This window comes from Canis lupus, chromosome 7 (genome assembly GCF_011100685.1).
Source record: "Canis lupus familiaris isolate Mischka breed German Shepherd chromosome 7, alternate assembly UU_Cfam_GSD_1.0, whole genome shotgun sequence".
In the NCBI taxonomy this organism is placed as follows: Eukaryota; Metazoa; Chordata; class Mammalia; order Carnivora; family Canidae; genus Canis; species Canis lupus.
In genome coordinates this window covers 78015896-78039330 of record NC_049228.1, presented here as the reverse complement: position 1 = coordinate 78039330, position 23435 = coordinate 78015896, and the positions used below count along the sequence as shown (strand labels likewise).

Below are 23435 nucleotides of genomic sequence, written 5' to 3'. Positions count from 1 at the left end.
GGTGGCTCTAAACAGCTGAGCCACCTGGGTTGCCCTGACCAGTTATCTTTAGAAAGGGAGGAGAGGACATTTAGATATGCTGAGGTTCCTCCACTCATAATGCAGAAAGTACAGCTCATGGTACTAAATCTTTTATTCATTCTCATTTTTTTTAAAGATTTTATTTATTCATGAGAGACACACAGAGAGAGAGAGGGGGGCGGGGGCGGAGACACAGGCAGAGGGAGAAGCAGGCCCCATGCAGGGAGCCCGACGTTGGACTTGATCCCAGAACCCCGGGGTCACGCTCTGGGCTGAAAGCGGTGCTAAACTGCTGAGCCACCCGGGCTGCCCTCATTCTCATTTTTATAACTGTCTTATTGTATAAGCTAAATGTATACAGATAAACATTTTAAGTGTATGTCCAGGAGAGTTTACTATGAAGTTATTATATACTATTTCGTAATATATTTTATACTATTTCACATCATATATTAAACTTGAGATGAATTCTATAGGAAAGCAATTGAGTGTTACAGATTTCAGAGGAGGGTCAATGTCAATATTGAGTGTTATACTGGTATTACTACTATTGATGTATCCACTAAAAATTCTGTATTTTACTAATGGTAAAAAAAATTTTACTTCTTCCCAGTAAAGAAGAAATTCCTTATACAGTATTAGTCATAAATGAATGTACCATAAAAATAATTGAGATTTGTGAAACATTATACGTTCTTATTGCAATGAGAACTTTATATTAGAAGGCATGTAAAATAGACATTAAAGTTTTATTTTTTTTAAAGATTTATTTATTTACTTAGAGAGGGAGAGGGAGAGAGAGAGAGGCAGAGACACAGGCAGAGGAAGAAGCAGGCTCCATGCAGGAAGCCTGATGCGGGACTCGATCCCAGGTCCCCAGGATCACACCCCGGGCTGCAGATTGCGCCAAACCGCTGCACCACTGGGGCTGCCCAACATTAAAGTTTAAATTTCTGGGGGTACCTGGGTGACTCAGTTGGTTAAGTTGTCCAGCTTTCGATTTTGGCTCAGGTCATGATCTCAGGGTGGTGATACCGAGCTCTGCTGGGCATAGAGCCTGCTTAAGATTCTCCCCCTCTCTTTCTCTCCCTCCCTGCCCCTCCCCCCATTCTCATGTATGTGTACTCTCTTTCAAAAAACTAAAAATAAAGTCATAGTTTCTATTTTCTAGGAGATTGTGTACTCGCAGGGATGAAAATTTTCTATTCCCTTGCATTTTTTTATGTCATACACATAAACAACCAGAGATCTAAAGTAGAATATTCCAAATGTTTTGATCTTTAGTGGATAAGATGTCTATAGTTAAGCCATCTTGGATTTCTTCAGAGGCAGCCTCTACAGGTATGGATTGTCACTACTGATTATCCAGTTATAATGATCTTTGATCTCTTCTCAAGTTTGGTGCTTAACTCGTTTCTTATTGACATCTTAAACTCCTCTTCTAAATTCTGTCTTCATTCACCATTTTGATTATGGTTTTTTAATTTGCATCCTTCAGGCCTAAGCTGAATGAGGTCTCCTCTAAATACCCTTATATATTTATCACACTCAGCCCTTTTCTTTAAAACCAGTTATCCTGTTTATTTGCTGCCTCACATGTATCACTTGTCTTGCTGGTCTCTTCCCTTACTCATTGGTGTCTGCCAACTGGAAAATTATCTCAGCAAGGGCAGAGACCTTTTTTCTCTAATTCACTGATGTATCCCAGTATAATAGGGCCTCTGTAAATATTTGATCAGTGTTGCATGAATTAGAGAATCTATGGTTCAGCTACTGTAGATCTTCTTTCATACCATCTATTTTGAATCTTGGTCCTTGGTCCCCTAACACTCTAGACTTGTCTCCAGAATGCAGAGCCTCCCTTCTACTGGTTTGTGCCTTCCTCACACTGTGGCCTGGCATCTCTTCCCTGGGCCATGGCAAAGCCTCCTAATGTTATTTCCCTTTTCGTGTATAATCTACTTACCAGGGTTATTCTCCTGTGTAGAGATCTTGTTGGCTTCTTGTAGGTAGAAAGTTTAGACCCTTGACATGACATAGGGGACCATTCACAATCAGGCCTTGATCTTACCTCTCCGGGCTCTTCATTCACTGTTCTATATGCAGTCTCTCCTCCAGTCCCTGAGCACTCAGGGGCTCTATATCTACCTAAATTGCCTTTCCCCCCTCTTCTCTCACTTAGAAAATGCTTACTTATTCTTACAACCTAACTCAAATGTCCACTACTCTGAAATGGTTTTTCTGATTTAATTTCTTTATTCTCTGTATTCATTCATAGAGAGGTCTGCTTTTGCTGCTATCACTTATCATAGTACATTGTAATCATTGTTACTGTTACAATAAATTATAATGAATAAACTGCTTATTGTAATGGCAAGAATTGGGATTAGTGCTACTTTTTAATATTTTAGAAATGAGAAACTACAAAGTTGGATCTTGAGATAGGAGGTGAGGAGGATGTGAAAGAGGTGTCTGTAAACCTCAACATGGAGAGAAGCAGTGAGGGAACTGGGCAGTTTGGTGAAAGTTTGAGGGAACATAGCAGCCATACTTAGCTGTTACAAATGCTGGTGAGCAACGAAGCACTCAATTTAAGAACTAGGATCGGTTGGCAAAATTCATTCATTCAAATAACAGATACTTAATGTGTCTCCTGTGTGATAGGTGCCACTACAGTTAATAGCTAATAATTATTTCATAATTACTCTGTGTTAAATTCTGTTCTAAGGTTTATATGTCCATTATAATTTCTGTAGTTATCACAATGAGCCATGCATAAAGCACCATTATTACTTCCATTTTTATTGGGGACACAATAATGAACAAGATAAACATAATTTCTGTCCTCACAGAATGTACATTCAAATAGGGATGACAACATAGGAGCAGCCATTCCAGCAGTGTGATGAGGGTGAGTGTGAGTGAATGCGGGACCCTGTGGAAGCACCTAAGAAGAGCACTTAGCCTAGGGAATGAAACATTTCATTTCCTCTGACAATAAAAATAGCTACAGTTGTTTAAAAGTAGTATTATGCCTAAATTGATATTCTGCTCCTGAAACTAATCATACAGTATATGTTAACTAAATCAAATTTAAATAAAGAATTAAAAAAAATAAAAATAACATTATGCTTCTTAGACATCCAAGTCTAAGAACACAGAGAGTTCCAAACAAGATCAACCCAAGGAGGTCCACACCACAGCACATAATAATTAAAACATCAAAGAAATTAAAAGCAGCAAGAGAGAAACAAAAAATTCCCTACAAGGGAAAACTAGTAAAGCTATCAGCTGATTTTTCAACAGAAACTACAGGCCAGAGGGGAGTCCTACAACCAAGAGTACTCTATCCTGTCAGGTTATCATTTCAATTTGAAGGAGACATAGAGTTTCCCAAAGAAACAGAAGATAAAAGAGTTTATCACCACTAAACCAGCCTTACAAGAAATGTTAAACTTCTTGAAGTGTGAAGGAAATGGCCATAATTAGAACATGAGAAAATTATGAATAAAAAGATGTAAAATATGAAAATGTGGAGAAGATAGTAAGAAGGGAAGAGAAAGGGGAAAATGATGTTTTTCTTTTTTTTTCAAGAATGTGTTTGAACATAAATGATCATCAAATTAATGTGGACGACTGTTTCCTTAGGTGGTTGTGTATGAGTTTCATGGTAACAATAAATCTAAAACTTATGGTAGATACACAAAAAATAAAGAGAAAGAAAACCAAACATAACACTATGGAAACTCATCGGTTACAAAGAGAGCAAAAGAGAGGGAGAAAGGAACAAGAAGAACTACAAAAAACAACTAGGAAACTATTTTAAAATGACAATAAATATTTATATATCAGTAATTAAATGTAAATGGCCTAAATGCTCCAATCAAAAGACATAGGGCAGCAGAATAGATGAAAAAACAAGGCCTATCTATGTGCTGCTTACAAGAGACTCACCTCAGACCTAAAGACACGTACAGACTGAAAGTGAAGGGATGGAAAATCACTCACTACGCAAATGGAAGGGAAAAAGCCAAGGTAGCAATACCTACATCAGACAAAGCAGGCTTTAAAACAAAGATGATAATGAGACAAAGGGATACGTACATAATGATAAAGGGATCAATCCAACAAGAGGTTATAATAATTGTAAATATCTATGCACCTAACACTGGAACACCTAAATACATAAAGCAAACATTAACAGACATAAGGAGGGAAGTTAATGGTCATACTATAGTAGTAGGGGACTTTACCACTCCACTTATATTAATGGATACATAATCCACACAGAAATTCAGTAGGGAAACTATGGACCAGATGGACATAACAAATCCGTCAGAACATTCCATTCAAAAACAACAGAATACACATTCTTTTCAAACCCACAGAGAATATTCTCCTGAATAGATCACATATTAGGCCACAAAATGAGCCTCAGTAATTTTTTTTTTAAAAGATGTATTTGTTTGAGAATGAGCGTGAGCACATTAGTAGGTCAGAGGCAGAGAGCAGAGGGAGAGCATCCTCAAGACGACACTGCTTACTGAGTGTGGAGCCCAGTATGGGGCTTGATCCCAGGACCCTGAGATCATGACCTGAGCCGAATCAAGTGTTGGTGCTTAACTGACTGAGCCACCCAAGTGCCCCATGAGCCTCAATAAATTTAAGAAGATTGAAATCATACCATGCGTCTTTTCCAACCACAATGGTATGAAACTGTAAACAAATCACAAGGGGAAAAGAACTAGAAAAATACAAACATGTGGAAACTAAACAGCATGATATTAAACAACCAGTGGGTCAATGAAGCAATAAAAGAAGAAATAAAAAAATACATAGGGACAAATGAAAATGAAAACATAACTGTCCAAAATCTTTGGGACATGGCAAAAGCAGTTTATTTGTATTTTTTCATTTTTTAAAAGATTTTATTTATTCATGAAAGACATAGAGGCAGAGACATAGGCAGAGGAGGAAGCAGGCTCTCTGTAGGGAGCCTGATACAGGACTTGATCCCAGGACCACTGGGATCACGACCTGAGCCAAAAGCAGATGTTCAACCACTGAGCCACCCAGATGACCCAGCAAAAGCAGTTTAAAGAGGGAAATAAATAGGAATAGAGGCCTGCTTCATGAAACAAGAAAAAGCTTGAATAAATAATCTAACCTTACACCTAAAGGAACTAGAAATAGAACAAAGCCCAAGGTGAGTAGAAGAAAAAGGAAATAATAAAGATCAGAGCAGAAGTAAGTGACATAGAGACACAAAAGAACAACAGAAGAAAATAAATGAAATCGAGCTGGTTCTTTGAAAAAATAAACAAAATTGGCAGACTCTTAATCAGTCTCATCATGAAAAAAAAGAGAAAGAGCCCAAATAAATAAAATCAGAAGTGAGAAGAAATAACAACTGATGCCACAGAAATACCGAGGATTTATAAGACAAGACTGAAAAATTACATGACAACAAACTGGACAACCTAGAAGACGTCGGCAGATTCTAAGAAACATAGTCTTTCAAACTGAACCAGGAAGAAATAGAAAATATGAATTGGTCAATTTTAAGTAACACAATTGAGTCAGTAATCAAATAAACTATCAAATAAGTCGAGGACCAAATGAATTCACAGGTGAATTCTACCAATTCATAAAGAAGAGTTAATACCTATTCTCTTCAAACCATGCCAAAGAATAGAAAAGGAAGGAAAATTTCCTTATACATTCTACAAGGCCAGCATTATCCTAAACCGCAAGCCAGATAATGACACCACAAAAAAGAAAACTAAGGCCAATATTCCTGATGAACATAGATGAACATAGATGCAGATCTATTGAGGATGAACATAGATCCTCAATAAAATATTAGCAAACTACATACAATACATAAAAAGATCATTCACCGCAGTCAGGTAAGAGTTATTCCAGGGATGCAAGGATGATTCAATATTTGCAAATCAACATTATACACCACATAAACAAAACTAGGGATAAAAATGATATGGTCATCTCAATAGATGCGAACAAATTATTTGACAAGAGTCAACATCCATTCATGATTAAAAACTCTAAACAAAGTGAGATTACAGGGAACATACCTCAACATAACTAAGACCATATATGAAAAATTCACAGCTGACATCATCCTTAATGGTGAAAAACTGACAGCTTTTCCTTTAAAGGAAGGAATATAAATAAACATAGAATGTTTATTCTTGCCACTTTTATTCAGTATAGTACTAAAAGCCCTTATAGCTACAACAACCATGACAAAAAAGGAAATAAGCATCCATATTGGTAAAGAAGAAGTAAAACCTTCACTATTTGCTGAAATCATGATACTATACATAGAAAACCCTGAATGCTCCATCTGAAAACTACTAGAAGTAATAAAAGAAATTCAGTAAAGTAGCAAGATACATAATACCCAGAAATAGTTATTATTTCTGTACATTAATAATGAAGTAACAGAAATTAAAAAAAAAAAAAAACACCATTTACAACTGCCCCAAAAAGAACAGAATACCAAGGAATAAACTTAACCAAAGAGGTAAAAGACCTATACTGCCAAAAGTATAAAACACTTATGAAAGAAACTAAAAACACAAATAAATGGAAAGATATTCCATACTCATGGATTGGAAGAATTAATATTGTTAAGATAGCCATATAACCCAGGACATTCTACAGATTCAGTACAATCCCTATCAAAATACCCACAGTGTTTTTCACAAAACTAGAACAAATAATATTAAATTTGTATCGATCCACAAAAGACCCCAAATAGCCAAAGCAATCCTGAGAAAAACAAAGCTGGAGATACCACAATCCCAGATTTCAAGATGTACTACAAAGCTGTAGTAATTAAAACAGTTTGGTAACTGGTACAAAAATAGACACATAGCTCAATGGAACAGAATAGAGAGCCCAGAAATAAATCCATGATTATATGGTCAATCTATGACAAAGGAGACAAGAGTACACAATGGGGAAAACAGTCTCTTCAACAAATGGTGTAGGGAAAACTGGATGGCTACATGTAAAAGAATGAAACTGGATCACTTTCTAACACCATATACAAAAATAAACTCAAAATGCATAAGAACTAATTATGAGGGGCAGTTGGGTGGGTCACTCAATTAAACATCCCAACTCCCAGTTTCAGCTCAGGGCATGATCTCAGGGTCCTGGGATCAAGCCCCGCATTGGGCTCTGTGCTCAGCAAGGAGTCTCCTTATCTATCTTCCTCTTCCTCTGCCCCACTCTAAAACAAATACAACCTAAAAAACAACAACAACAACAACAAAACTAAATATGTGACTTGAAACCATAAAAATCTGAGAGGAGCATATAGGCAGTAATTTCTCTCACATCAGTTATAGCTGTGTTTTTCTAGATATGTTTCCTAAGGAAAGGGAAACAAAAGCAGAAATAAACTGTTGGGACTACATCAAAATAAAGTTTTTGTACAGCTACTGAATGGGAGAAGAGATTTGCAAATGAAGTATCCAATAAAGGGTTGATATCCAAAAAATATAAAGAACTTTTACAACTCAATACCTCAAAAAAAAAAAAAAAAAACCTAATCCAATTAAAAACTGGACAGAGGACCTGAATAGATATTTTTCCAAAGCTGTCTCCTGGCCATATATACATATAAAGCCCAGCATCACTTATCAGGGAAATGCAAATCAAACTCTCAATGAGATACCACCTCACACCTGTCAGAATGGCTAACATTAAAAAGAAGAAATAACACATGTTGGCAAGGATGTAGAATAAAAGGAACTCTCATGCACTGTTGGGAATGCAAACTGTTGCGGCTACTGTGGAAAACAGTATAGAGGTTCCTCAAACAACTAAAAATAGAATTACCAGATGATCTAGTCATTCCACTGCTGGGTATTTACTGAAAGAAAATGGAAACACTAATTCAAAAAGATATATGCACTTCTGTGTTTATTGGAGTATTATTTACAGTAGCCAAGATGTAGAGTATTATGCAACCATTAAAAAGGATGAGATCTTGCCTTTTGCAACGACATAAATGGATCTATACAGAGAGCAGACTGATGGTTGCCAGAGGGGAGAGAAGAAGGTGAGGGGTTGAGAAAAAGGGGTATAGGGTTGTAAGAGACACAGGCTTCCAGTTATAAAATGAATAAGGCACAAGAGTAAAAGGCACAACATAAGGAATACAGTCAATGATGTTTTGATAGTGATGTGATGGCACATATGGTAGCCACACTTGTAGTGGGCCCAGCATGATGCATAAACTTGTAAAATTACTAAATGATACATCTGAAACTAATATAATAGTGTGTGTCAAGTATACTCAAAAATAACAATTTTTAGAAAAATTAAAATACAGTGGCATCTAGGTGGCTCAGTCAGCTAACACTTGATTTTGGCTCAGGTTATTATCTCAGGATGATGAGATTTAGCCCTGCTGGGCATGGAACCTACTTAAGATTCCCTCTCTCCCTCCACGCCTGCCCCACCCACCCACCCACCCACACACACACACCTTTTTTCTGTCTAAATAAGTAAATAAGACCTCATTCTTTTTTATTATTTATTTTTTATTGGTGTTCAATTTGCCAACATATAGAATAACACCCAGTGCTCATCCCATCAAGTGCCCCCCCTCAGTGCCCGTCACCCAGTCACCCCCACCCTCCGCCCACCTCCCTTTCTACCACCCCTAATTCGTTTCCCAGAGTTAGGAGTTCCTCATGTTCTGAAAGACCTCATTCTTAAAAAAAAAAAAAAAAAAAAGCATCATGCCAGAGTCTTGATTTTCTGAATGTTTAAATTATCCTTAGTTATATGTGACTTTATTTTAAACCTTGTCATTTAAATTCTTCCAAATGATTAAATCTTGCCCTAAATTTAATAAAAATCTTGTGATGAGAGGATGATCTTTACATGCCTAGATTGAAGCCAGTTTATCTTTAGCTGCTAATATTGGAATACTGGAATTCTGAGGTAAGAAGATGAATTGGAAATGAGCATGGCTCATTATGAATCTTCACAATATTATATGAATGTTTCTACGCTACATAACAAATACTACTGTGATACTTCATTAGGTGTCCTATTATCATTAGTCCTGTATAAGAAATCAGAATTTCATGGTGAAATCTTTGAGTTCAGTTTATCTTAGAGAAGACTATTACCAAAATATTTTACCTAAAGTAGAATATCATGCACACACACGTATAAAGTATCTTGTTAGGGGAAAAACAATTTTTTTTTTGAAATTGACTATACTGTTATTAAATATTTTTTATCTTTTTAGAAAACCAAATAACCGCATTTTATTATCTGTAATTGGTTGAAGAAAATCAAATTAAATATTTCCCACCCACCACCTCTTATCAGCCAATAGCCAGATCCGCCTATGTCATACCATTGCCAATGACCAGTTACACTAAGGTATCTGTGTGTGACGTGACTTCTGACTATATTCTGCTTGACTGTACTCAGATAAAGCCACAAGACTTGTCTCATTCACATATTGAAGTATATTTTAATCAGCTTTCTCATATTCCCCCCTTTCATTCTCCTCATGCCTGCTCACAACACCTCCAGTAATAAAATGGTAGCATTTAAGTTAGCTGGAAATTCCCCTCTACAGCTAAAATGGATGAATGTTCTTCCAAGTGGGGAACATACCCTGTTTTGAAAGAAAGGATTACCACCAGATGTCTGTTTGTAAGGTTGCCATTTGTTCATTTTAATTAGATCATTCATCATTAACTTTTCAGGGCCTTTGTCAATGTCTGTCTCTTTTCAATAGATTTATTATTTTGTGAATGTTAATAAATTTTCAAAGCACTCACCTCATCAGAAATAACTAAATTACCCTCTCTGCCCTAGATATCTTTGCTCTTGTCACTACTCTCCCTGCCTAATGTTGCAGAAGAATCTTTACTTGTCTTGTAACTTCTTCAATTTAATTAACTTCATTTTAACAAAATTCACATGGTTCAAACGCCCCAAAATTCAAAAGTGTTACAGTAAATTATATCCTTCTGCTTCTATCTCCTAGCCACACAGTCCCTATCCCACAGACAACAAATTTAATTAATTTCTTCTTTGTCCTTATGGAGACATTTTATCCATAACTAACAAAAATATATTTTTTCTTTTTTATGCTGTTCTGAACTTTCCTTTTTTCATTTAATAATATATCATGGAGATCATTTTATATCAGTACATGGTGTTTATATCTTTTATGTCTTTGTAATATGTTGTGTGAATATACTGTGATTGATTTAATGAACCCCCTATTGACAGTTACTAGATTACTTCCAATCTTTTGCTATTACAAACAATGTTGCAGTAGATAGTTTTAAAGCTACTTTTCATGAGTATAATCATATGTGTAGGAAAATTAATTGCTGGTTCAAAGGAAGTGTGCATTTAAAAGTTTTATAAAAAGTATGAAATTGGGCAGCTCCGGTGGCCCAGCGGTTTGGTGCTGCCTTCAGCCCGGGGTGTGATCCTGGAGACCCGGGATCGAGTCCCACATCGGGCTCCGTGCATGGAGCCTGCTTCTCCCTCTGCCTGTGTCTCTGCCTCTCTCTCTCTCTCTCTCTCCCTGTCTCTGTCTCCCTCTCTCCCCACCCCCACTCTGTGTGTGTGTCATGAATAAATAAAATCTTTAAAAAAAAAAAGTATGAAATTGTCTTCAGTAGAGTTTTACCAGTTGGTACTCTCCTTAGCATTGTGTAAGAGTGTCTGTTTTCCTACACAATATGTTTTCTAAGTGATAGGTGAAAATTTGTATTCCATAGTTTTAGTTTACATTTTCCTTATTACGAATGAATGAGATTAGATACATTTCATATGCTTAAGAGACATTTGTATTTATCAGTTGCCCAGTTCGTATCCTGTGCCCATTTTTCTAATGGAGTATCAGTCTTTACTTACTGATTTTTTTTTAAGATTTTTATTTATTCATGAGAGACACAGAGAGGGAGGCAGAGACATAGGCAGAGGGAAAAGCAGGCTCCCTGCAGGGAGCCCGATGTGTGGGACTCAATCCCTGAAATTGGGATCAGGCCTTGAGCCAAAGGCAGACACTCAACCACTGAGCCACCCAGGTGTTCCTGACTTTGTTGTTGTTGTTGTTGTTGTCATTGTTTTTTGAAGATTTTATTTATTCATTTGAAAGAAAGTGAGTGAGAGAATGAGCAAGCGAGCCACAAGCAGGGAGAGGGGCAAAGAGAGGGGTAGCAGACTCCCCGCTGAGCAGGGTGCCCTTATGATGTGGGGCTGAATTTCAGGGATCATGACACTTAACTAACAGAAATAACTTTTTGTGATATAATTTGCAGATATTATCTATGATATTTTAATGATTGTTTTATGATTATCACTGCATTTCTTTAAATATGCACTGAATTTCTTTAAAAATAAATAAGTTGATGAGTATGAAAACTGAAAGGGTGATTATCTAGGGAGACACTATGGGTACAGCTACTTGGAGCAGATGGTCATTAAACCCTCAGCCTATGTGTGTGTGTATGTTAGCAAAAATATTGTAATATAGGAATGATACTCTTTTCCTAGAATGTGGAAATGAATTTCCTTCATTTTGATGACTTTGTCTGTAGTTCTTCTAATTTCTTCAGAAATTCAGTCTTACAAAAATTATCAACTTACAGTTTAGTATCTTAACATTTTACATTTTCTCATTAAATAAAATTCTGACTTTCTCTCAATTTATTGTAGTTATCTTCTCCCTGTCATACCCCTTAGGGAGAAGAGTATGTTATATCTTTAAGAAAGTGCCATAAAACTTAATGAAAATATAAATCATATTCTTCAATAATTATCCATTAACTCTTTAATCTACATAGGAGACTTTCAGTTATCAGAAGAACTGTTATAATTCCCTGGGAGTTTTTTATACCCTAATTTTCAAAATACTAATTTGGGGCTGGTAAATAAGATAAAATTCCTTTTCTTGCTTTTCTCTGTGGTAAAAATATCTCAGGACATCATGGCTCTTAATCTTTGTAGCTGACATACATGTTCTATTTATTACAGGCAACATTTTTTTTGTTTTGTTTTGTTTTTTTACAGGCAACATTTGTATAAGTGATTTTGTCACTTGGGAAATGGATTTAGCAATTTCTTTGAAAGTATATTAGCGTATATTGAGTAAGAAAAAGTTTAAGGAATTATTAAAACATACTCCTTTTTACACATTTAAAAGTTTCTAACTGAAAACGTGTACTCAGTACATAGAGGATATCAATAAATGATAGTTTTAAATGGTTAACAGTATGGAGGAAAACTGTCATTATCGGAATGCTTTTATTAACATATCTTTCTAATACGTGAATATATTTACAAGGATGGGCATTTATGTGTGAGCTGACGTTGAACGTACACAATTGAATTAAAATTACTCTTTGGGCATTTGATATACTTGTGATTCACAGAGTAGATTTTATTTATTTTTTAAGATGCCAGAAACAGAAAGTGTTGTCATGGGATAGTTCTAATTGCTAGTGTGAGAATGGTTATATCAGAAATGCAGAGTTAATTGCCATGTGTGTTGTAATGTAGAATGTTCTCACCATATTTCAAGCACAAGTTGGCATCGTTATTACATTTTTACATACAAAAAATCTATTTAGAAGCTAGAATGTAATTGACAGAAGTTTGCCACTAAAACTAGAAAAATATGTAATTTACTTTCAAATAACTCATTTTTTCTGCTAAATCTGAGATTTCTAGTTGCACATTTGTGCAGGCTTGTTCAATTATGGTATTCACAGATTCTCAACTATTTGATTTATTGGTGAGTCAAGACTTTGATTTCATGAAGAGACTAGAGAAAGGTTTCATTTGGTAAAAGAATAAGATATTTTTTGATGGAGTAAAAGTGTTCACAATCAAATTCTCAAAAATATGTATTGGCTTATAATAACTAATACTAAATACTTAACATGACAGTAGATTAAATAGATTAGAGCAGTTAAATGACTTGTATAAAGTCACACAACTAGGAAGTGTCTGAACTACAATTTGTGCTACTATTCAGACAAACGTCAAATTCTTGGAGTATATATTTAAACTATCTTTAGTATTATAAAGAGTGGATAGTTTTTCTTAGTAGCAGTGAGTTAGGGATTTTATTAGAGCCCAGAGGTAAAGGTAGAGATGCATAAAGGTGTAACAGTAAGACCATCTGGACTATGTTTAGTCAGGAATGTGTTGGAGAACAGTAAAATTTAAAGTTGGGTGGGAAAGGGACCATATGCTTCTCATGTTACTCCACCAGAATACTCCTAAAACACAGATGCATGAACTCATATTTCTGGATTAAGGGGACATACTAAATCATAACTCTTTCAGTTGCAAGTAACAGAAATCCACTCAAATTACCTTGGGTAGAGTGGGGGAAGATGTACTAGCTCACATAAGTGGGAAGTCTAAGAGTAGGCTAGCTTTAAGCACAGCTTGATCTAGTGTCTCAAAATCTGTAATTGGGGCTTTCTTTTTCTCCCTAGGATGGGCTTTTACTAAAAAGCAGGTAAGATGACAGTCTATAACCTACACCTCACATTCTCTCAGTTCAGTAACTCCAGCAGAAAATCTTTTCTCTTAATTGGGACAGAAATACCTCGGAGGAAAATTCAGTCATGTACCTGTTTAAGAACTATTTGCTGTGGTCAGGAAAATGGGTCCCACTCGTTGATGGAGGATGTCTTCACCCTTGTGAGTTGGCGATGAGGTGTACCGGGCAGGGGGTTATTAGCTCTACTCAAACTGTATGGGCTGCTTTCTTCAATGGAAAGAAGGAAGGGAGAAAAGGTTTCTAGACAAAACAGATGCCCACTGAGGGATATACTGTTTAGTGCAAGTCAAAAATGTTTTTGAGGGGATCCCTGGGTGGCTCAGCGGTTTGGTGCCTGCCTTTGGTCCAGGGCACGATCCTGGAGTCCCAGGATCGAGTCCCGTCTCGGGCTCCCTGCATGGAGCCTGCTTCTCCCTCTGCCTGTGTCTCTGCCTCTCTCTCTCTCTCTGTGTCTATCATGAATAAAGAAATAAAATCTTTAAAAAAAATGTTTTTGAAATCATGCATTTTGTCTTTAAAATCCATATAAATTTTGTTTTATACACCTGTATCTGTTAAAATATTTTAAACATTCCATATGTAGATTGAGTTCCCCCAGGAAATGGATTCTGAGGGGCAAAATTTGAATTCAAGAGGTTTTATTAGGAATTGCACTGGGGAACAATTGTGAGGGTGGGTGAAGGAAAAGCTGAACTATGATGCAGATACAGCAGGTCTCAGCCAATCCCACAGGGAGCTTGGAAGTTGAGATGGCCCTTCAGAGTTGTATCAAGGGAGGCAGGGAAGCCTGATCTGTGTACTTCCACATGGACCCATGATTGGATATGGGCTACCCCAGAGATGGAGCATACCTGCGGCAGGGTAGCTCTTTGCTCCGAACACTGAGTGCAGCTCCTGGAGCAGGATTAAGCCATAAGCGTTTGTCAGCCCATAACTCCAGCAGCCGGTGGAAGGGTCGGGGGCGGGGGGGAGGTGTGCATGTTGTAGAGCTGGACAGCTTACCACAGCATCCATCACATTATCTGTGAGTAAAATGCACTCCAGGGAAATGTGTCATGTTTATATGTTATTGTAAATGCTACCTGGCATATCACTGTACTGTTTGACTAGAGGTCCCCAAAAGTACAGGTACCCCAGTTTGAAGGCCACAGCAGGGAGCCTAGGAACCCACCATAGAGAAGTGAAAAGATTAACCAAATGAAGAAGAAACTGGAGCAGAAGAAACAGCTAAGAGACTTGTAATGAACTTTGGTAGTAACAGTAAGAATCAAGAAAAAAAAGATAAATATTTTCTCTTGCCAAAGACCATCCATCTTCTACTATCCCTATACTGTTTGTCTTGCCTTCTGTTGTCTAGATCCTAGAATAACCTAGAGACCATTGATAAAATTTTAAAACAATATAGGCTTGTAAAAGTGAGCTTCTGCATCATGTTTTCTGCTTTTTTCATTATCTTTTGGTTTATAGATCATTGGTAAGCAATATAGTACTTTTTGAGGAGTCAGTCTTAAGGTGATGGGGGGAATAGGACAGAAAGAATTTAGTGCAGTATGGGGCTCTTTGTTTTCATGGCTCCAGATCGAAAGGTTAGAATGTTGGCCCATGTAGACACACTCGATCATCTCAGGCATTAAGGTTGCAAACCATTTTATTTTGGTGCAGACTGAATCTTGTTGACCTGTTTAGTGTTACTGTTACTTCATTTCTTCTGTGTGGTGTTAGGCAGATTAATTTTCCCTTTTAATTTGCTTATTATTTATCTTATCATCTGTTGATTGAATGAGACACTTAAATGTAATGTGAGCTTGAGTTACATATTTATTTCCCTGGAGAGCATATTTTTTTGTGTGGCATAGATAAGAGTTTTCTACTCACCCTGCCAGTGAATTCTGAATTTAGAGAAGAAAATTCAGATTTTTCTCTGAATATTTTTCCCTTTCATTGGGCTTCTTATTAAAGTTGACATGATAAGAGCTATTGAGATTTAAGATTTGACTGTTCTTGGGTAGGCTGGGTGGTTCAGTGGTTTAGCGCCACCTTCAGCCCAGGGCCTGATCCTGGAGTCCCAGGATTGAGCCCCATGTCAGCCTCCCTGCATGGAGCCTGCTTCTCCCTCTGCCTGTGTCTCTGCCTCTCTCTCTCTCTCTCTCTCTCTCTGCTTCTCTGTCTCTCATGAATAAATAAATAAAATCTTAAAGAAAATGACTGTTCTTAGCTTAAATATCTTAATTGTCTTATTTACCAAATACAAGGCATTTTTAGAGATTTGAGGAGCCCATTAGTGAACAAAATACACAAGAATACTTCCTTATAAAGCTTAAAATCTAGCAATGAGAGGCAGCCAGTAAACATATAAAGTAAATCATATAGACTGTTAGAAGGTAGGATGCTTTTTGGAAAAAGTCATAGACTAGGGGAATTGCTAGTGACAGGGTATGGAGCTTGGGATTTGTATAGGATGGTCAAGGTAGATCCCATTGAGAAGGTGACATTTTGAGCAAAAATGAGAAGGGGATGTGTGAGAATTAGTTATGTGAATATGTAGGGTAAAGCATTCTGGCAAGAGGGAACACCTAGTGCAAATGCCCTAAGGCCAGAGTGGGAAGAAATAGTAAGAGATGAGGTACTTATTCTCAGCTCTTGATTTTTTTGGGGTTGGAGAGGAAAGAGCACTGCTATTGATAGATGTCATAGCCTCATAGAGTCCCTAGGTGCCCAGAGGCAGTTCACCTCCTTAAATCTCTCTCTCTCTCTCTCTCTCTCTCTCTCTCTCTTTTAAAGATTTTATTTATTCATGTGAGACAGAGAGGGGGGGTGGGCAGAGACATAGGATGAGGGAGAAGCAGGCTCCCTGCGTGGAGCCCAATGCAGGACTTGATCCCAAAGCCCAGGATCACACCCTGAGCCAAAGGCCGATGCTCAACAACTGAGCTACCCAGGTGTCCCTCCTTAAATCTCTTTTCTTTCACTATTTTAATTATAAGAAGCTGGAAAAAACACTCTTCTAGTCAACAGAATAATATATACCTCAAGTCATTGTTTTTGTCCTCAGAGGTGTTTGAATTAAGAGATCTGCAGTGGATATAAGAGGAAGAGGGGTTAGGTTATATGGAGGAAGTAATAGCTATGAGATTTAAGGCTGGATTGAATATGGGGGTTGAGGAAGAGGGCAGTATCAATATAGTTTAGGGGGGTTCAAGTTAATATGGTGACAAAGGTTTAGCCACGAGACCTAGAAAGAAAGTACAGTTAGCAATCTCAGTTCACCCGTCTGTAGTTGTGTATTTATTCTGGTCTACCATGACTGAAATCTACAGAGGATATATTCTGTACTATCTACTTCAATAACACTTCTGAATGTACTTTGTCTGAAGGTATCTGTTAGAAATTTTAATTTGAAAGGTAACTTAGTGAAATGTCTTTACCTAAATGTTTTCTTTTTATTTTAATTGGTAGAATCTTAAGAAGATTCAAGAAATGGAAAAGACTGATGAATCTAACACAGATCTGGAAGAGCTGAAAAATGCTGACTGGGTAAGAGAGTTGGGCATTCTGTGTTCTATTTAATGTTGAAGATATAGTGTAATGTGGTTTTGGGGGGTTTTGTTGTTGTTATTTTTTAAAGATCTATTTATTGATTTTGGAGAGAGAGTGTGAGTGGGGGGAGGGGAAGAGGGAAAGAGATGGAGAAACAGGCTTCTTGCTCAGTGGGAAGCCCAACGCCTGGCTCAGTCTCAGGACCCTGAGATCATAACCTGCACTGAAACCAACAGTCCGATGCTAAACCAACCAAGCCACCCAGGCACCCCATGGTGTAATTTTTTTAAAAAATACTTGCTATTAAGGGCTATAATCTGTATTGATATTGTATGAATTTGAATGCTGAGTCTTAACATTTCAGGAAATGTGTATTCCCCATTTTACTAAACTAAATAGATAAAACTACCCCCAATGTCTTCTAAGAATTTTGGTGTTTTAAAAGAAGTATTGATCTTTCAGGCACCTGGATGGCTCATTCAGTTAAGCATCTGTCTGCCTTTGGCTCAGGTCATGATCCCAGAGTCCTGGGATTGAGCCCCACATTGGGCTTCCCACTCAGCAGGAACCTCTCCCTCTGCCTGCTGCTCTCACTGTCAAATAAATAAAATCTTTTAAAAAGATAAAATAAAATATTGACCTTTCTAATTATATTAATACCTTAGCATACTCTTGTAAGTCAAAGTTGAAGCTCTATTCATAATAAGGTATGAAATTATAATGTAGTACATTCATTTATCTGATGAATAGTTACTGGATTAGGTTCTGGTGATACAAAATGAATAATACAAGATCTCTCACCTCAAAACAAAAGGCAGACTTTGAGCACAGATGATTGCATTATATTTATGCAACAAACTTTGACTAGCCACTGTTTTCTGGCATGGTTCTAGAACCTAGTGAAACCAAGAGTCCCTGCCCTCATATATGACTTAGAGTTGGGTCAACATGACAGCCTGGATGGAGGACAGGAGAGTCAGTGTCATTAAATTAGATTGAGATGTGTTCAGGTGTCAGTGGGAAGGCACTTTCAGTGTTCTGACTTTTCAGGTTGAGAATGAAAAATGATTAAATAATGACATTAAATGAGGGACTAGGAGTAGATATAGATTTGGGGGACATAAACAAGTTGTTTTTGACCATATTAGATTTTAATTGTTTAATTATTTTCTAAAAGCTTTATTAAAGTATAATCAGCATACAACAAGTTGCACATACTTAAAAAGCACAATAAGTTTTGGCATATACATATACACATACATACCCATGAAACCATCATATAATCAAATTAATGAGCCCATCCATCACCTCCAAAGTTTCCTCATACCCATTTGTAATCCTCTTTCCTGCTTCCTTTCTCCCCAGCTTCTAGGCAATCAATGATCTGTTTTCTCTCACTATAGATTAGTTTGTATTTTCTAAAATTTTATATGAATATAATCCTGTAGTATGTACTATTTTTTGCTTGACTTCTTCCATTCAGCATAATTCTTTTGAGATTTCATCCAGGTTGAATGGATGAATGAATGTTCATCGATTCACATACATGAATGCCTGTATGAATAGTTTAATGTTTTTATTACTAGTAGTAGTCCATTCCCATTGTGTGGATCTACATATATTAATGTATGAATGTAAATATTCTTAATTTATTGATGATTATTGATGATATCTTTACTGAGATATTTGGAATTATATAAATCTGGAACATTTAAAAGTAAATTTAAAAAACAGCCTATAATATCTAATAAGTGAGTACTGTCATTTTAGAATAATATTAATTATGAAATTTCCTTTGTATAGAAGTCTGGTAGTCTTTTTCCAGGTGTATTTCATCTTGCCTAAAAGATTTTTAAATCTTTTTTTTAAATGTGTTTTTTTTTGACATGGAAGCCAGATAAATAACTCCAGGTGGTCCGAATTTAGCAAACAGCTAATAAAAACTTGAACTAAAAATTTAATTTATTGTCTTAAGGCAGCCTCTTTTAAAAACTAGCAAGATTACTGACAAGAGATGCACTAATTCCAAAGGGAGTTCCATTTGCCTAGATCACCAGTCTGTTTCTTGTAAGAACCTTAAAATGAATTATTTAGAAATATTAGAATGAAATGAGGGGTACCTGGACCGCTCATTTAGTTGAGTGTCTGCCTTCGGCTCAGGTCATCATCCCAGACTCCTGGGATGTAGCCTGGGTGTCAGGTTTCCTGCTGGAGGGGGAGGGGGTCTACTTCTTCCCCACCCTCTGCCCCTCTAATTTATCTGTTTTTGAGAATTCGAGGTTTCACATGTCAGGTTTTCTTAAAGCCTGGAGAGGTCAAGAGAAGAGACAGGATTTTAAAGGATGAGATGATATTTGAACTGGATCTTAAAGGAATGAGTATAAGAGAATTTGGGACAAGAACATTCTCAAAAGAGTAATCTAAATGTTTTAGGAATATTGTATTAGAGTAACTTTAATGGCAGAATCCAAGAGTCTGTTTAAAAATAGGAATATTTTAGGCTGAGGAGCCAATGGGGTGAAGCTACCGTCTGTGAGATTATGACTGAACACCTCTAAGTCAGAATCCCGCCCAGGCGGACCTACTTGGCAGCACCACAGAGCCTCGGTTGGCCTCAGCCTTGGATGGCTGGTCACCTGCCATCCCTGCCACAGGTGGGGACCAGGGTCCTCTGCGGAGAGCCCCTCCTCCCGGGAAACGGGCTACTCTGGGAAGGGGGCCGCCCCCTCGCCTCTCACCAACGCATGTTCCTGGGGAGCCTGATGCTAAACCACTCGCAGGAGACCTGCTTCTGGGTCCGGTTTCATACCAAGCAGAGCAGCTCCCTCGCTGCTATCTATTGAAAGTCAGCCCTCGACACAAGGGTTTATAAAAGAAAACAAAAAAAGTAAAATAAATTTAAAAAATAAAATAGGAATATTTTAGAAAGTATCCTAAGGGCTATACCACAGTATTGTATTCATATTCATATCCTTTTTGGAATAAGAAATGGCATACATGTTTTTAAAATCAAATTGTTTTTGAAAACATTTTTAAGACATTTAATCCATATTATTTTATGTAGATAAGTCTTAGGAAATACATCAGTTGCTTTTTAAAAAATTTTTATTTCAGTAATCTCTATACCCAGCATGGGGCTCAAATTGGGCAAGAATCCAGTGCTCTTCAGATTGAACCAGCCAGATGCCCCTATCACTTGGTTTTTAGTAAATACATTTAAGTAACTACTTGAGCTGCTTATTTTAACAAACTACAGTGTTTCAGTTAATTATTATAATAATTTACTTTTCATGGAAGCAGAGACTATGATACTTTAGCTTAAAGGTAGGAAAATAAAGGATTAAATAATAATATGCATATTTAATGTGTCTTATATTATTATAAGTGCTTCATATATATCTTATTTTCTTGAGGGGCCAGCAAGGCAACTTACTATTATTTGTTGATAAGAAAATGGTTATTAAGTAATTTATACAAAGATAGTAATAACATAAAAATTGTCATTTTTGAGCATTTTCCATGTACAGAACACTATGTATCATCTCTGACCATCTCAGCAAGTTATGAAGTACTATTTTATTTTATTGATGAAGAAGCCAGGGTTCAGAAAGGTGAAGCAACTTGCTGGATGTCCAGTAGCTAATAGGTGGATATATTAATTAGCTCTGGTCACAATAATGCTGCATAACCAACTACTACAGAATCATAGTTGCATAAAACAGTACATTTATTTAGCTCATGAGTATGCAGATCAGTTGTGGTAACTCCAGTCTATGTGTGTCTCATCCTTCTCCTGGGCAACATACTGATCTAGGCATGAGGTTCTCATTGCAATAATAGAAGCATGAGTGACAAGCCCATTGTGCATTTGCTTTTGCAGCATTTGGTCACATCATATCAACTGCTATTTCAGTGGCCAAGCAAATGGCATAGCCAAATCCAATGTTAGGGTACAGGACATATACTCCCTCTTTAGTGAGCAAAATCACATAACAGGATGTAGACAGAAGAGGCATGAAGAACAGGCCATTGGTGCAACCTTCTACAGTGGGTAAGTTAGGGTTTACACTCAGGTGACTCAGCACCTAGAGCTTGTGATTCTCTAATGGCTTTCTACCGACTTTTTAATATCCTAAAAACTAATTTTAAAAATTGGTTTTGTTTGGTTTACTCAGTGTTTTGCTCTTTTTCTTTATAGCTATTTAGAGGAAATAAGCAAACTTATTCATGGACATCTCTCCCATCCCTGGTTCTTTTAGGCTCGATTCTGGGTACAGGTGATGAGGGATTTGCGGAATGGAGTAAAACTCAAGAAGGTCCAAGAGCGGCAGTACAATCCTTTGCCCATCGAATATCAACTCACCCCTTATGAGATGCTGATGGATGACATTCGATCCAAAAGATACACTTTGCGCAAAGTAATGGTAAGTAATAAAACTATTAATAGACTCAAATGGCTATTCATCAGTAATCATATTTGTTGAAATGTTCTTCTCATTATTACATTTTTAGATCATTTCTTCCTACAGAAGTAATATATTGTCATTACAGAAAATTTGAAAAATACAGTAAGCTCAATGAAGAAAAGTGACAAATTGGTAATTTCACAACCCAGAGAGATATTTTGCTAACATGCTGGTGTATAACCTTCGATCTTTTTTCTTTTTTCTTTTTTCTTTTTAAGATTTATTTATTGTAGGGGGGAGAGAGAGCGAACAGGGGGAGGGGCAGAGGGAGAGAATCTCAAGCAGACTTCCCGCTGAGCACAGAGCCCAACACAGGGCTTGATCTCATGACCCTGTAATCATGACCTGAGCCGGAATCAAGAGTTGGGTGCTTGACCAACTGACCCACCCAGGCACCCCCAATCTTTTTCTATACATTTTATTGGGACAAACTGGATTAATATTGAACATTTTGTTTTATAACCAGCTATTTTCACGTAACATAGTATATGAACATTTTTCCATGTCATTATGTGTTCAAAATCATCATTTCTAAATGACTACCTCTTTTATACCAATCAACTTGTATCAAGTTGTGAGCAGCTTATTTTGTGCATCCTTGCTTTTAAACCTTTTTGAATAGCAACAGTGAAATCTTTGAGTTAGGTTCTTAGAAGTGGAATCCTGACAGCACTACATCTGAACTGTATCCTGAATGTGACTATTTCTCACCATGAAGCCACTGTCTCTCACTCACACTATGATGGTGGACTCTAAGTGGCCTCCTGCTTTCATTTCACTCTTGTCCCTTTTAATCAATTTAACCCCCAAATAGCCAGAGTAAACCTCTTAAGGTAAAAATGTGATGATGTCATTGCCCTGCTCAGAACCTTCCACTGTTCTCCGTCATACTCAGAACAAACTCCACATCCTTACCTTGGCCTGCAAAGCCACACAGAGCCTGATATAGGTTACCTTTCAGACCTCACCTACCACCCTTCCTGGTTGATTTCCAGGAAGAAAAAGAGATAAAGATAAAGAGATAGCCATGCTGGTCTCTGTTGCTGTCACAAGCTCCTGCAGCTGCACCTTTGTTACCCTTACATAACTAGCCTCATCACTTTTCGGGTCTCTGTTCACATGTCCTCTCATTAGAGAAATCCTCGCCTCTCTGCCCGCGTGTTTCTGTGGTTCACTTTGTCATGTATTTTCAGATTTATCTCTCTCTCACCATTATAGGGACTTAGTTTTTCATTAGTCATTCCCTGTGACTAGACCATGTACCTGACACAATTTTTTATTCAGCCAGATGCTGAATACTGTGCCCAACAAATAGTTGTGGGATGAATAAATGAATTATATCCAACTTATGGAGAAAATTTAGTCAGTTATTTTATGTGGAAGATTCTTGTGAAAGACATCACTTAATTTTAAAATAGATTTAAGTAGGGACATCTGACTGGCTCAGTCCAAAGAGCATGTGACTCTTGATCTTAGGGTCAGGGGTTTGAGCCCCAAGTGGATGTAGAGATTACTTAAATAAACTTAAAAAAAAAATCAAACAGATATAAGTAGCTCTTTGAGGTCTTATTATTTAATTTTAATAAGCTTTAATATTGCAGCTAAGTATCATGTTGGTTTATTTCTCAGTAAATCTGATTTCCTTTACAAATGAGGAAACTGAAGTTTAGAAGTGCTGCATAACTTCCCCAGTTCAGGTAACTAGTTATAAGGCAAAGACTATCTTCATTTTCATTTTGTCTGACCTCAGAATCTGTGCTGTATGCTACACATGTGGCCAAAATACCTTCTAGTTATATTGTGATGGTTACTAT

General features: G+C 37.0%; 1 protein-coding gene across 5 annotated transcripts in view; it reads left to right on the top strand.

Annotated features, from left to right (window-relative positions):
* SPIRE1 (spire type actin nucleation factor 1) overlaps positions 1-23435 on the top strand; it is a 204536-nt gene that overhangs the window by 114989 nt on the left and 66112 nt on the right. For all 5 annotated transcript variants that reach the window (XR_005362715.1, XM_038543914.1, XM_038543913.1 and 2 more), the window contains exons 5-6: positions 17075-17152; positions 21415-21579. Coding sequence is in view for 4 of the 5 variants with exons in the window: in XM_038543914.1 (XP_038399842.1) it covers positions 17075-17152; positions 21415-21579 (243 nt within the window). In the remaining variant the exon portion in view is untranslated. The remainder of the gene's footprint in view (positions 1-17074; positions 17153-21414; positions 21580-23435) is intronic.